This window comes from Podarcis melisellensis (assembly GCF_964234715.1).
Source record: "Podarcis melisellensis genome assembly, chromosome: 14".
In the NCBI taxonomy this organism is placed as follows: domain Eukaryota; kingdom Metazoa; phylum Chordata; class Lepidosauria; order Squamata; family Lacertidae; genus Podarcis; species Podarcis melisellensis.
Genome location: NC_138546.1, coordinates 46,884,029 through 46,896,983, shown reverse-complemented (window position 1 = coordinate 46,896,983; position 12,955 = coordinate 46,884,029). Strand labels below are relative to the sequence as shown.

At 48.9% G+C, this 12,955-nt stretch overlaps 1 protein-coding gene across 1 annotated transcript; it reads left to right on the top strand.

The window, feature by feature from the left end:
* Positions 1–544: 544 nt before the first annotated feature.
* MNS1 (meiosis specific nuclear structural 1) lies at positions 545–12,886 on the top strand. The gene is made up of 10 exons (XM_081887787.1): positions 545–653; positions 4,204–4,440; positions 5,388–5,515; positions 5,911–6,013; positions 7,588–7,817; positions 8,328–8,544; positions 8,625–8,732; positions 10,208–10,465; positions 10,743–10,868; positions 12,507–12,886. The coding sequence occupies exons 1-10, from the start codon at positions 651–653 to the stop codon at positions 12,603–12,605; spliced, it is 1,509 nt and encodes a 502-aa protein (XP_081743913.1). The 5' UTR covers positions 545–650; the 3' UTR covers positions 12,606–12,886.
* Positions 12,887–12,955: the final 69 nt, after the last annotated feature.

The following is a 12,955-nucleotide window of genomic DNA, read 5'->3' as shown; positions in this document are numbered from 1 at the left end:
AGATGGATGGAGTATTACCTGGCTGGTATATGCACACATACAGGGAGAGAATGTTGTACACTCAGAGGGAAATAAAATGCAACAGTTGCACTACAGCTTAAAACGATATAGAATAATTGCAGTGGCCATTTAGACATTCAACGCTGTTGAGGATAACACAAATATCCTGGCATAATACAGTCACTAACGTTGATGGAAGAATAAAACCCCATGATCTAAAACCGAACTTTCTGGCAAGCGCCAATTCAGCAGTTATTGATTGCCAAAGGAGCAAAAGGCGACGCAGGCGGTTCTTCCCCTCCCTCCTCTTTAATCCCCACACCAACCCCGTGAGGGAGGCCGGTCTGAGAGGCCGCGGAAACGCCGACGCCCGAGGAGACCAAAGCCGAGCCAAGAGCACTGCGCAGGCGCACCGGCGCGGGCCAGCAGTTGCCCCGGTAACAGAGCTTCCTCCTTTCCAAAACGGTCCTCGCGGAGGCGGAGTCAAGCTCCGGGCTGGGCCAATCGCAGCTCGGGCGGCGCTCGCAGGCGGGAGGAGGGGCGGGGGCGGGGCTTCTCCCGGAAGTGCCGCCTGCCACCGCCGTTTCCACGGCAACGGTGTGCTTGAGCGGGAAGCGGCCGCTCGGGGAGCCTCCGGGGGCGGCGGGAAGATGGTGAGTCTGGCGGGCGAGTCCGGCCCGAGCTCCGGCCCCAGGACGACGCGGCTGGTCTGCCTCGCAGGGTTGTTGTCGCCAGAATTCCCGGCTGACTCGCAGGCCTCGTTTCGGTTTGCTCTGGTCTCGCCTGCTCAGTAAAGACAATTCCGAGGCGGCTCCTCAGGGCGAACGGCCAGCGGGGGGGGGGGGGTTATATCGGCCTCTTGAGTACAGTGGTACCTCAGGTTACATACGCTTCAGGTTACATACGCTTCAGGTTACAGACTCCGCTGTAGAAATATTACCTCGGGTTAAGAACTTTGCTTCAGGATAAGAAATATTACCTCGGGTTAAGAACTTTGCTTCAGGATAAGAAATATTACCTCGGGTTAAGAACTTTGCTTCAGGATAAGAAATATTACCTCGGGTTAAGAACTTTGCTTCAGGATAAGAAATATTACCTCGGGTTAAGAACTTTGCTTCAGGATAAGAACAGAAATCGGACTCCGGCGGCGCGGCAGCAGCAGGAGGCCCCATTAGCTAAAGTGGTGCTTCAGGTTAAGAACAGTTTCAGGTTAAGAACGGACCTCCAGAACGAATTACCGTATTTTTCGCACCATAGGACGCACTTTTTCCCTCCTAAAAAGCAAGGGAAAATGTGTGTGCGTCCTATGGAGCGAATGCAGGCTTTCGCTGAAGCCTGGAGAGCGAGAGGGGTCGGTGCGCACCGACCCCTCTCGCTCTCCAGGCTTCAGGAAGCTATCCGCTAGGAGTGGGAGACCCAGCTCTCCCACCGCTAGCGGAGCGCTGCATTAATCCCGAAGCTTGGGGCGTGCGGAGCTCAGCGCGCCCCAAACTTCTGGGTGCCGGCAAGGTCTCCGCTAGCCCTGGGAGAGCCCCGCGACGTCGCCCGGCTCTCCCAGGGCTAGCGGACCACTGCGCTAATCCAGAAGCTTGGGGCGTGCGGAGCTCAGCGCGCCCCAAGCTTCTGGGTGCCGGCAAGGTCTCCGCTAGCCCTGGGAGAGCCCCGCGACGGCTAGCGGAGACCTTGCCGGCGCCCAGAAGCTTGGGGAGCGCTGAGCTCCGCACGCCCCAAGCTTCGCGATTAGCGCTCCGCTAGCCGTGTCTAGGCTGCGGATAGCAGCCTGCTTCCCGGAGCGTCGGGCGCCCTGAAAGCAGAGCTCCCGGCGCTTCGGGAACACATCCGCTGCGTGGAGAGCCTTGCAGGAGTTCCCCGCAAGGCTCCCCACGCTGCGGATAGCAGCCTGCCCACCCGGCGTGAGGGGCGCCCTGAAGCAGAGCGCCCCTCGCGCCGGGCAGACATCTGCAGCGTGCAGAGCCCTGCAGCAGTTCCTCACAGGGCTCCCCATGCTGCGGATAGCAGCCTGCTTCCCGGAGCGTCGGGCGCCCTGAAAGCAGAGCGCCTGGCGCTTCGGGAACACATCCGCTGCGTGGAGAGCCTTGCAGGAGTTCCCCGCAAGGCTCCCCAAGCTGCGGATAGCAGCCTGCTGCCCGGCGGGTGGGGCGCCCTAAAGCAGAGCGCCCCTCACGCCAGGCATACATCCGCAGCGTGGGGAGCCCTGCAGCAGTTCCCCGCAAGGCTCCCCAAGCTGCGGATAGCAGCCTGCTTCCCGGAGCGTCGGGCGCCCTGAAAGCAGAGCGCCCGGCACTTCAGGAACACATCCGCTGTGTGGAGAGCCTTGCAGGAGTTCCCCGCAAGGCTCCCCACGCTGCGGATAGCAGCCTGCCGCCCGGCGCGAGGGGCGCCCTGAAGCAGAGCGCCCCTCGCGCCGGGCAGACATCTGCAGCGTGCAGAGCCCTGCAGCAGTTCCTCACAGGGCTCCCCACGCTGCGGATAGCAGCCTGCTTCCCGGAGCGTCGGGCGCCCTGAAAGCAGAGCGCCTGGCGCTTCGGGAACACATCCGCTGCGTGGAGAGCCTTGCAGGAGTTCCCCGCAAGGCTCCCCAAGCTGCGGATAGCAGCCTGCCGCCCGGCGGGTGGGGCGCCCTAAAGCAGAGCGCCCCTCACGCCAGGCATACATCCGCAGCGTGGGGAGCCCTGCAGCAGTTCCCCGCAAGGCTCCCCAAGCTGCGGATAGCAGCCTGCCGCCCGGCGGGTGGGGCGCCCTGAATCAGAGCGCCCCGCGCGCTAGGCAGACATCAGCCAGCCCCACAAGCTCGGGGGACAGCAGGGAGGCGCAGCGCCACTATCCCGCTGTTCCTCGACCTGGTTCGGTTTCCCTGACCTGCTTTTGGGGGGGAAATAAAGGGAATTTTTTTTCCCTTTATTTCCCCCCAAAAAAACTAGGCGCGTCCTATGGTCCGGTGCGTCCAATCGTGCGAAAAATACGGTAAGTACTTAACTTGAGGTACCACTGTATCGCGTTTGCCTCGCGAAAAGGCTGCGGGCGAGTTTTAAGCCATTGCTTTCTGAACTGCTCTTTGGGTTTTTTTAATCTGTTCTCCACCTTGCGCCCCCTGTGCGCTTTCTCAACGAGGAGAAAGTCTCCCTTTGCTGCCCTGGGGGACTTGCAGTGCTTGCAACTCAAGGGGTTGAGGGCGGGGCAGGCGAGGGCCCTGTCCATCTCCACTCAGGGCCAAAAGCTCAATTAATTTAGCAAACGGGGGGGGGGATCTTCAAGAGCCACCCCTCTTTCTCCCCCAGCTGCCTCCGAAGGCGAGGGCGCCAGAGTTGGCCTTTTCTAGATGATCTCAGCAGCCAGCCAGGCAGCCAGCCTGCGAGAGCTCCCTTCTGACGTCTAGGGTCAAGGTTGCCCTGGTTGTGCCCCTGCACTTCTCTAGGGCCTCAGTAGGGTCTTGCTAGCCTGACTGACTTTCGGATGTAGGAAGCTGCCTCATGCCAGATCCAACCTGCCCATTGAGTCCAGTCCTGTCTGCTCTGTCTGGCAGCTGCTTTCCAAGCCCTCAGGCTTTCCCATTCTTTTGAGACCTTCTGCATTCAAAGCAGGTGTTCTCTAAGCTATGGAACCTCTGGCTAAGAAGAGAAAATGGACAAAGCTGTTTCTGCTCGTGGGCTATGACACTGCTTTGTACACAAGCAATCCCGTTATCTGTCTCGCTTAGTATGGTCTACTTTGACCCTTGCTGCTTGATCCTTTACGCTGGAGAGATTGAACCTGAGATCTTCTGCATTCAAAGCAGCAGCTTTGATCTGAGCCAGTTGTCCCTCCCATGGATGAAGTGTAATTGCCACAACCAGTGTCTGCACTTGCTGCTGCTGGGCTGCGGGCTGATGCATTTGGCTCCCAGCCCTTGCCTGAATAACTGGAGGCACATTTATGGGTAATCTTCTTGTGTTCTAAATGGCACCAGACAAAAAGAGGAGTTGGTGCCACCCTACATTTCTGTCTGTTCTGTAAGTGCAACTCCCAGTGACAGCACTCCTTAACTTTTGGGTTGTGTTGGTGATCTTGTGTAGAAGAGGAGAAGGGCACCCTGCCAGTGTGAGCCATCTTTCCAGTAGGATGCTGGTGGTCTCCGTCATGGAGAGACCTTGACAGTGCTTTCCTGCAGCCATGAGAATTCTCCCATATCTGACTCCCTTGCAGGCGATGGCACGGCAGCGGGGCGGTCGGGCGCAGCTGACTGCGGCGCAACAGCTGGATAAGAAACAGCATGAGGCTTACTTCCAAGAAATGAGGGAGCTGGAGCACCTGAAAAAGGTGCAGCGCGTTCATCAGCTAGAGGTGATGTGGGAGGCTGAAGACCGTGTTGAGGAGAAGCGTCTTGCACGGCTGCTCAGGGAGGAGGAGCATGAGCGGCGCATGGAAGAGGCTATTCAGAGGGTGAGTAGGATTGTCTGGAGGCAGGGAACTCCTCCCCATAATTAAGATTCTGATGATGTGTTGCATATTTGGTGAGTCCCACTGAGTACACTTGCTGAAGTTTGTGTTCTAAACTGCAAAGGGAAAATGAGCCTGGCTGCTCAGCAGATTTGAAGGGAAGAAGGGCCACAGGCTGTAGGTAGGTTAGTGACAGTGGTAGGCTGTGATTTATCTCTGGGAAACATGAAACAATTATAGTAATGTTTCACCTAACAAACAGCCTGGCTGGCGGGGCAGGAGGCTGGCTGTAGGTTCTGCCACCCCAGCGACTCCCAGGGCCTGAATAAGAACTTGATGCTCATGGTTGGTTGAGGCGTCTTGCTCTTAGGGCTGAGCTTGCAGCATCCCAAGACATCCCTCCCACCTCCATGGCCCCCAAAACTGGATTCCAGGTAGTGAGACAGCGTATACAAGCTTGGTGGAGTTGGTAACAACTTGGCAGTGTCTTGTGTAATGAAAAAGTGTTAAAGCTGAATATATGGGTCTTATGCTACGAAATGTTGATGAAGCCTTTCTGAATCTGCATTGCGTGATCTTTAAAAACTTTTTCAGATGTTAGGCTGTTGCTTAATCAGAATAAACATCAACTTTGTGCTCACACAAAGATTAATACTGCTGAAATCTATATCTTCTTTTAAAATGCCAATGTAATTGTAAATATATCTTCTGTCAGTTCAGCACAGTTTAGTATAGCAGGGATCTGAGTGAAAGTGTTCCAGACTGAAGGTATGCAAATAATTTCCATTCCACTGAGGTTTTTTAAGGATTATTGCAGGACACACTAAACCATTTCTTTAGAGGCACACTGAACTATCAGACAGTTGCAGGATAATAGTTTAAGAAAATCTAGGCTTTCATTTAAGTTCTAGAATCCAATTCTGATTTGTTAAATTCAATTTTGTGGTCAGGCAGAAGAGAATAAAAGGTTGAAGGAAATGGAGTTGCAACAGGAAGAAAAACTGGCAGCTGAGTTAGCAAGATTAAACCATGAGAAACTCAAAGATGAAAAGATGAGACAGCAAATAAGAGAGACCAGGTATTTCTTTCTTCAACAAATAGGTTTCTTTATAATCCCACATAAAGTTGCAGCTTTCCTAAACTCTAACTGTTATGTTTTTGAACCTACCTAATGCTTCTGTTTGATGTCAGAGTTTAGCACTGTTGGGGGCATTATGGCAGATGAAGATAATCTCTCTGGTGCGGCGGCATCTTCTTCTTCCCCCAGCTAATCGATGCTAGTCTAGTGGCTTGTCAGAGTTTTAGCATGAACACACTGGGCTGGTAAAAGCATTCATTTTAATGTTATCTTTTTAAACTATATAAATGTGTTTAAAATCAGATTTGTAAAGTGTCTGCAATGAGAGGTGCCAAAGAAAAGAATGAGAGGCAGTTTTCAACACGTTTCATACTTTTTGTCAATTTGGTTTCTAGTATTGAACTTCGGGAGCTGGAGTTGAAGCTGAAATCTGCTTATATGAATAAAGCGAGGGCTGCCCAGATTGCTGAGAAAGAAGCTATAAAATATGAAAAAATGGTAACTGGCTTTATGGACTGTTCCAGTCTTGGATCTGCTCAGTGTGTGTGTGTGTGTGTGTGTGTGTGTGTGTGTGACAACTGACTTAAAATCTTGCTTGTTTGGAAAATGGATTGGTCAGCTTAGTTAGATTTTGGATAAGCCTAGCCCTACTGTTTGTTTTCATTGGGAATTTATGGTAAAGGGTAGGAAAGACATTTAATTAAAGACAACAAAAATGTTTAAAATCCATTTCTAAATTTAAAAATTACATTTTAAAAAGGAGATTTATTTTGGTTAGTAAGAGCAGTGTTTTATTCTACATCTTGATATCTTCCACCAAGCTAAATCAATGACATGATGCGGACCTAAGTCTGCTTACTCAGGAAAAAGTCCCACTGAGCTCAGTAGAGCTTATTCTCTAGTAAGTGGGTTTTCTTAAGGATTGCAGCCATAACAACCATGCTTGCTTCTAAAGGCAGTGTGGGGCAAACCCCTCAAAGCTGAATTCATGCAAATAGTTTTAAATGTATAGCAAATGGTCTGCACAGCACTGCATTGTTTTTCAAAGGTCATCTCTCCAAATGTGATAATTAAAACCTTTCAAGCAGCATGTTTCTAACGTGTCACTTACTGGGCTTTATCCAATTATGCCATATACAGAGTACACATATTGAAATCAATGGACATGACTAACGTTTCAGTTAAGCCAGATTCAACCCATAACTAGGGACGTGGGTGGCGCTGTGGGTTAAAGCACAGAGCCTAGGACTTGCTGATCAGTAGGTTGGTGGTTCGAATCCCCAGGACAGGGTGAGCTCCCGTTGCTTGGTCCCTGCTCCTGCCAACCTAGCAGTTCGAGAGCAAGTCAAAGTGCAAGTAGATAAATAGGTACAGCTCCGGCGGGAAGGTAAATGGTGTTTCTGTGCGCTGCTCTGGTTCACCAGAAGCGGCTTAGTCATGCTGGCCACATGACCTGGAAGCTGTACGCCGGCTCCCTCGGCCAATAAAGCGAGATAAGCACCGCAACCTTGGTCGGCCACGACTGGACCTATTGGTCAGGGGTCCCTTTACCTTTAACCCCTAACCCATAACAATCAAACAACTTTGGCTGCAATTTTGAACCAATTACCATGAAATTACTTTTGAACTCAGCAGGCTTTACTTCTGAGTAAGCATGCTCAGGATTGCACTGTTAAATAAATAAGTACTACATTTTAGGAAAAAATGGCACTGAAATGGTTTACAATGCATCAGATTGTGGTTTGGATTTCTAGTCACCCACCCTAGCTTTCAGTTGCTTTTTACAAAGATTCCATAGCCCTTAGTAGCTTCATTTTCATAATTTTATTTCCATGTACTGCTAGTTTAGCTGAATGGATGCAACAGTGTGTGTGGAGAGAACTATTTCTTAGTGTCGCAGGTGGAAAAAATGGATAGTTCCTAGAGGGCTAGGTTAATAGGAGATAAATATATGTAAATAATACTGTTCATCAGCAGTCCACAGTGTCCTTTCACTGGGATACTAGTCTTCTTTGGAGTTTGTTACTCCATTCTTCATTTTTTTTATAAAAAACAGATTAAAATCTTTTCAGAAAGATGATGCAGAAATATACAAAGCAATGAAGGAAGCTCAAGAAAAGGCAGAGGAAGAAGAGAGGACAGCTGAGGCAAAGCGGAATCAGGAAAAGCTGCTTTATCAGCAAGAACTGGAAAGGCAGCTTGAGGACCGAGAGAGACGGAGGCAGGCGGCCTACGAGGAGTTCCTCCGAGAGAAGCTCTTGATTGATGAAATTGTGAGAAAAATCTATGACGAAGATGAACGGTTAGTTTGACTTCCTGTGTTTGTGTTTTAAACTTGTTTAGCCTTACTGTTTGCACTTTGAGTTTTGAGGTAAAACTTGCTTGCTTCTTTGCTGCCTGTTAAATGTCACAAAATGTTAAACAGTCTTGAACCTAATAATGCATAGTAAGAAGTAAGAATTTTTCTCTGGTCTGAGGGGTTCCTTGCTTTATTAATATTTCTGGTTCATGGTTCATCCGTCCAGCCTGCCCTGTGCTTATGGTGCTCACAAGTGATGGCAGACCTGCTGCTTCACAGTGAGCAAGTTTTGGATCTGGCGGCTCCTACCTCAGAGCATTTGAACTTGACTAGAGGACTTTCAGGCTGTGACAGTCACTTAACTGGGAAAGTTGCCATGAGCACAAAACGGCAGACACTGGAGTGTCCTTAGCTCCCTGGGGGATGGCTGGGTGTGACACATGAAGAGCAGGGGATTCTTAATTATCTGGGTTACATTTAGAAAAGTTACTAAAGTTTGAGACTTCTCCATAGAGCAAAACAAGGAAGACTAGAGAAAATGAGAGCAACTCAAAGGTTCATAGAAGAATTTAAAAACGATCAAGCTATGAGGAAGAAAAGGCAGCGTGAAGAGATGGAAGAGGAAAACAGAAAACTCAAGGAATTTGCCAACATGTGGCAGGAAAGAGAAGATAACAGGATGGCAAAAATCCAGGAGAATGAGGAGCGGAAGCAAAAGCTCCAGAAAATGGTATTGAAATGCCTCTTAAATTTCCTTCCTTTGATATGAGAGGCAGCAGGTGCCTAAAATCTCCTCCCTCTCCACGACAGCTTGAAGAGGCTCTAGAAAGGGAGCAGCAGGAACGGGAAGAACTTGAACAAATCCGTGAAGAGCTGTATTTTGAAGAACGAGAAGAGGAAAACCGAAAAAAGGAGATGGTAAGTGACTGCAGTTTTTAGTCTTGTTGTGGGCCTGCACAAGAGAGTTTAGGTAAAAGGTAAAGGCACCCCTGCCCGTACGGGCCAGTCTTGACAGACTCTGGGGTTGTGCGCCCATCTCACTTAAGAGGCCAGGGGCCAGCGCTGTCCGGAGACACTTCTGGGTCACGTGGCCAGCGTGACATCGCTGCTCTGGCGAGCCAGAGCCGCACACGGAAACGCCGTTTACCTTCCCGCTGGTAAGCGGTCCCTATTTATCTACTTGCACCCGGAGGTGCTTTCAAACTGCTCGGTTGGCAGGCGCTGGGACCGAGCAGCGGGAGCGCACCCCGCCGCGGGGATTCGAACCGCCGACCTTTCGATCGGCAAGTCCTAGGCGCTGAGGCTTTAACCCACAGCGCCACCTGCGTCCCTACAAGAGAGTTTAGTAGAGTTAAATAATAATAATTTAAAAACACATTCCCCTGCCCCCCCCAATTGCCCTCCCTGTGAAATAGCAGCTTCAAGAGCTTTGTTTAGTTAGTTTCCATGGCTTGTTAACCTCCACTACTTCATATTGCTGCAGACATCTTTGTCTTCCTTAAATATACCCCCTTTACGTAGACAAAGCAGTAGCCCTTTCTGTACTTCCTTCTTCCCAAGGGACAGTATTTCATTCAACGTGAATTTGTGAGGGTGTTTTGCCCAAGGGCCATGTAACACTCCTCTCCAGGTCTTGCCTGTTTGAGGAGGAAGGCTGCACTTGCCCCAGGATCCTCTCTCTTCCCCATCAGGTGTCCCCATGTCTCCTAAGACTGTCTTGAATGACAAGTTATCGCAGTATAAAGGTATTGCAAGATTTTCCAGTCTGTGGTCCATGAACCATCAGTGATCCACAAGCCCTCTATCAGGTGGTCTGTGGCATGTCTCTGAGTAATGGCAGAAGTAGCAGCAGCAGCAGCTCTGTCATTTTTAGAACCTAGTGGTCCACCTGGAAGGTGTGTGGGATGGGCTGGAAGTGATCAGGGGAGAAAGCACTTGAAAAGGGGCAGGGAAGATTAGCAGCAAAGATAATGTGAGGCTACATTTAAGAAGTTTAATCTGGATTCCATAAAAAAATCATACAGCATGTAGTGCAGTGTGTTACATTTGCTACAACAGGCAGAAAAATCATTAAATGGTCCTCCAAGACTCTCAGCACTTTTCAGGTGGCCCGTGGAGAAAAACGTTTGGGAACCACTGTATTGAAGGTAGTAGTGCAGGCAATTCCTGGGGGTTGCATTCTGGGTCATTGTATGCATTGGTGGAGTGCCCATAAGCCCACCTCATCCTGTTACGCCTCCATCACACCCTCTTCTGGGTCTGAAAATGGCCCATGCATACAGGGTGGCACATAAAACGGGAGTTGCCTGTATCTTGCCCAATTGTTCACCCTGTGAACTGGCAGTACTTTTTTTTTTAATGACTGTTGTATGCTGTACACTCCTTCCCTGTAGGAAGAGTTGGAGAAGAAACTTAGGCAGCGCCTGGAATTGCGCAAAGCGTATGAAGACCAGTTGGCCATGAGGGAGGTGATGCGGCAGGCCATGAAGGAGGAGGAGGAGGCCTTCCGCCAGTCCATGCTGGCCAAGTTTGCTGAGGACGACCGCGTTGAGCAAATGAATGCTCAGAAGCGAAGAATGAAGCAGCTGGAACACAGGAGAGAAGTAGAGAAGCTCATTGAAGAGCGGAGAAAGCAGTTCATTGCAGACAAGGTGAGAAACTGGCCTCTTTTGACAAAACTAGCCAGAGCTAATAAGGCAGCTTCAGGTTTTGTACACAACATTTCAGGTAGGGCAATGCATGCACTTTTATAAACTAAGAAAATCTTTAATAAAAAACATTGCAGGGGAGGGAAATATTAGAGCCACCCGTGGCTTTAAAGCCAGAGCAGAAGCATTTTGTTTTTCACAGGGCAAAAATCTCCCATAGCTTCATGAAATTGGGTTTTGAACTAGAAAAAGGTAATACATTTTTATTACTTCTGTATAGGAACGTGAACTTGAAGAAATGCAACTTGAAGAAAGAAGGAAAGGCATTGTTAATGACATCATTGAGGAGGAGCGACAGAAGCTGCTTAAAGAACACGCAGTTAAACTATTGGGATATCTTCCCAGAGTAAGTAGAGACAAATGCAGCTTAATGGGGGTGAAATAGCAACAGCAGCAGCAGCAGCAAAGTTCCCTGCATTAGGATATCCAGGTAGCATTTAACATTGGAGCAGGGGCAGGCAGTCTCTCCCATGGCCAGCTCTCATCGTTCACATGGAAAATCTATGTGGATTCTGGTGAAAAACGGAATTCTAATCGTGCAAGACTGAAGCCCACATTCACCTGTCTTAAAGGACAAATGAACAAGGCTTAGAGTGGGAAGGATGGGAGAAAAAGTAAAGCTGAATGACTGAAACACTCTTTGGGGGTTTGCTTTGAACAGGGAAGGGAGAATGTGCAGTGAGCTCTGCTCTCTCAATGATATTCTGCACACCAGGCAAACACCTTGTTAGTCTGATGGGGGGCTGGCTTACTTGCATGTAGGGTTTCCAACACTGGGACAGGAGCCCTGCACATTGGCTCTTAGTCTTTCACACATGCAAACTGAATGTCTGCAAAGAGCTTGAGTGTAAAGAGGGAAGGTGGGGGGGGATGGCATGGATAGGGTGTTTAACATTTGTTTATTTGTGAAAGAGAGAGGGGATTTTGGAGTGGAATCTTGTTTTGATTCTGGGACAAAGTGGGGAAGGATGGGTTAGTAGAGAAGGCAGGGCAAACCTGTAAAAGATGCTTCCTCATGTATATTTACTCAGAGTAAAGCCCTGCTGTTTTAAAACAAAATCTTTCACTTTCCCCAGCTTCTCACCCTTTCACCCCTGCGTTCTCAATATGGTGCTCTAGTTGTTTTTGTACTCAACTGCTGCCTTCCCTCATTTCTCTTTGCCTTCCCCAGAGGTCCCTCTGTGCCCTTGCCTCTCAGTCCCCCTTCAGGTTTTGCTGTTTCTGTCTCTTCACCCCCTTCTCCATCCTTCCTTGCTGAATTTAGTGGCTGCAGTACATAAGGTTTTCCTTCTCCCGCCAGTTCACACATTGAGGGAGTCTGGCACAGGGAGGCCCTGCAGCAAGGGTGTATACTCTCCCACATGCCTCTGAATCAAGGGAACTACCTTGGGTATAGTCATGTAGTCATCCTTGTATCCCTACCCACATATTTGCTGGGCTCAGGTGGCCTGAGATGTTTCCACTGAGATGGGAAATGGGCCACGATCAGTGGGAATCTAGAATTTCCAGAGGGGGCCGTAATGAGGGATGGTGAGGTTTAGAAGTAAGGCCTCAAGTTGATCCTGCTGCCTGGCAGGCAGGCAGGCACACCCAGTGTGCAAAAATGGCTCCTGGAGCAGCTAGAATGGGAGAATCTGATAGTCTAGAAGGGGCAAGGCTGCTTTGAGATTTATTTTCTCAAAATGCAAAAATCTTACAGCCTTGACCCCTGCTTCCACTAATCCAGAACTTCATACTTGCATATTACAATACATCACTATAGTGGAAGCTTATCACATTGCCACTTAAGCCAAGTACAGTTAGCATGATAAAAAGAATTAAATGCAACATAGAACAAAGCACAAACCATTAAATATTGTGCAAAATAAAAAGTGTTTGAGAACTTTACTATGCAGGCTAATTCTTACAGACTTCCAGTAACTACAATCTTAAAATGCCTTTTATGGTGTCATATTGAATTGAATATTGTTCTTTGTGTGTTCAGGGAGTTCTTAAAGATGAGCAAGATGTTAACATGCTGGGAGAAGAGTTCCGGCAAGCGTATCAGAAGAGAAAAGGCGATGGGCCAGCACACGACAACTGAGACCCAAGTTTGCTTCAAGAAGTATTAGAAGAAGCCCTGGGACTGTATATGCAATGTTCTTACTGCTAGGTAATTTTGGCCTCTAAATCATTCCATGTGTCTTTCAACTGCCTTGGTTTTTATAGTGATAAAATTATTTCTGCAAAAATAGCTACTTTCGTTTGCATTTTGTGCTTATGCTGGAAATGGGGAGCTGAATTTATCTTCACTTAACAGAAATGAAGTTGTTGCAAAAGTCTGATAGCTTCAAGTGTGTTTACATTAAAAATGCTTTAAATTCATATATAGCTAAAACGTCTACAGCTTATTTAAGAAGTGATTGGAAATGTACTCATTTATTTGTGCTTCTG

Bases quoted from the DNA above. Each gene is read 5' to 3' on its own strand.
- MNS1 (XM_081887787.1), top strand. The intron at 7,818-8,327 runs GTTAGTTTGACT...ACTTCTCCATAG, and splicing joins ATCTATGACGAAGATGAACG to AGCAAAACAAGGAAGACTAG. The intron at 10,869-12,506 runs GTAAGTAGAGAC...TTGTGTGTTCAG, and splicing joins TATTGGGATATCTTCCCAGA to GGAGTTCTTAAAGATGAGCA.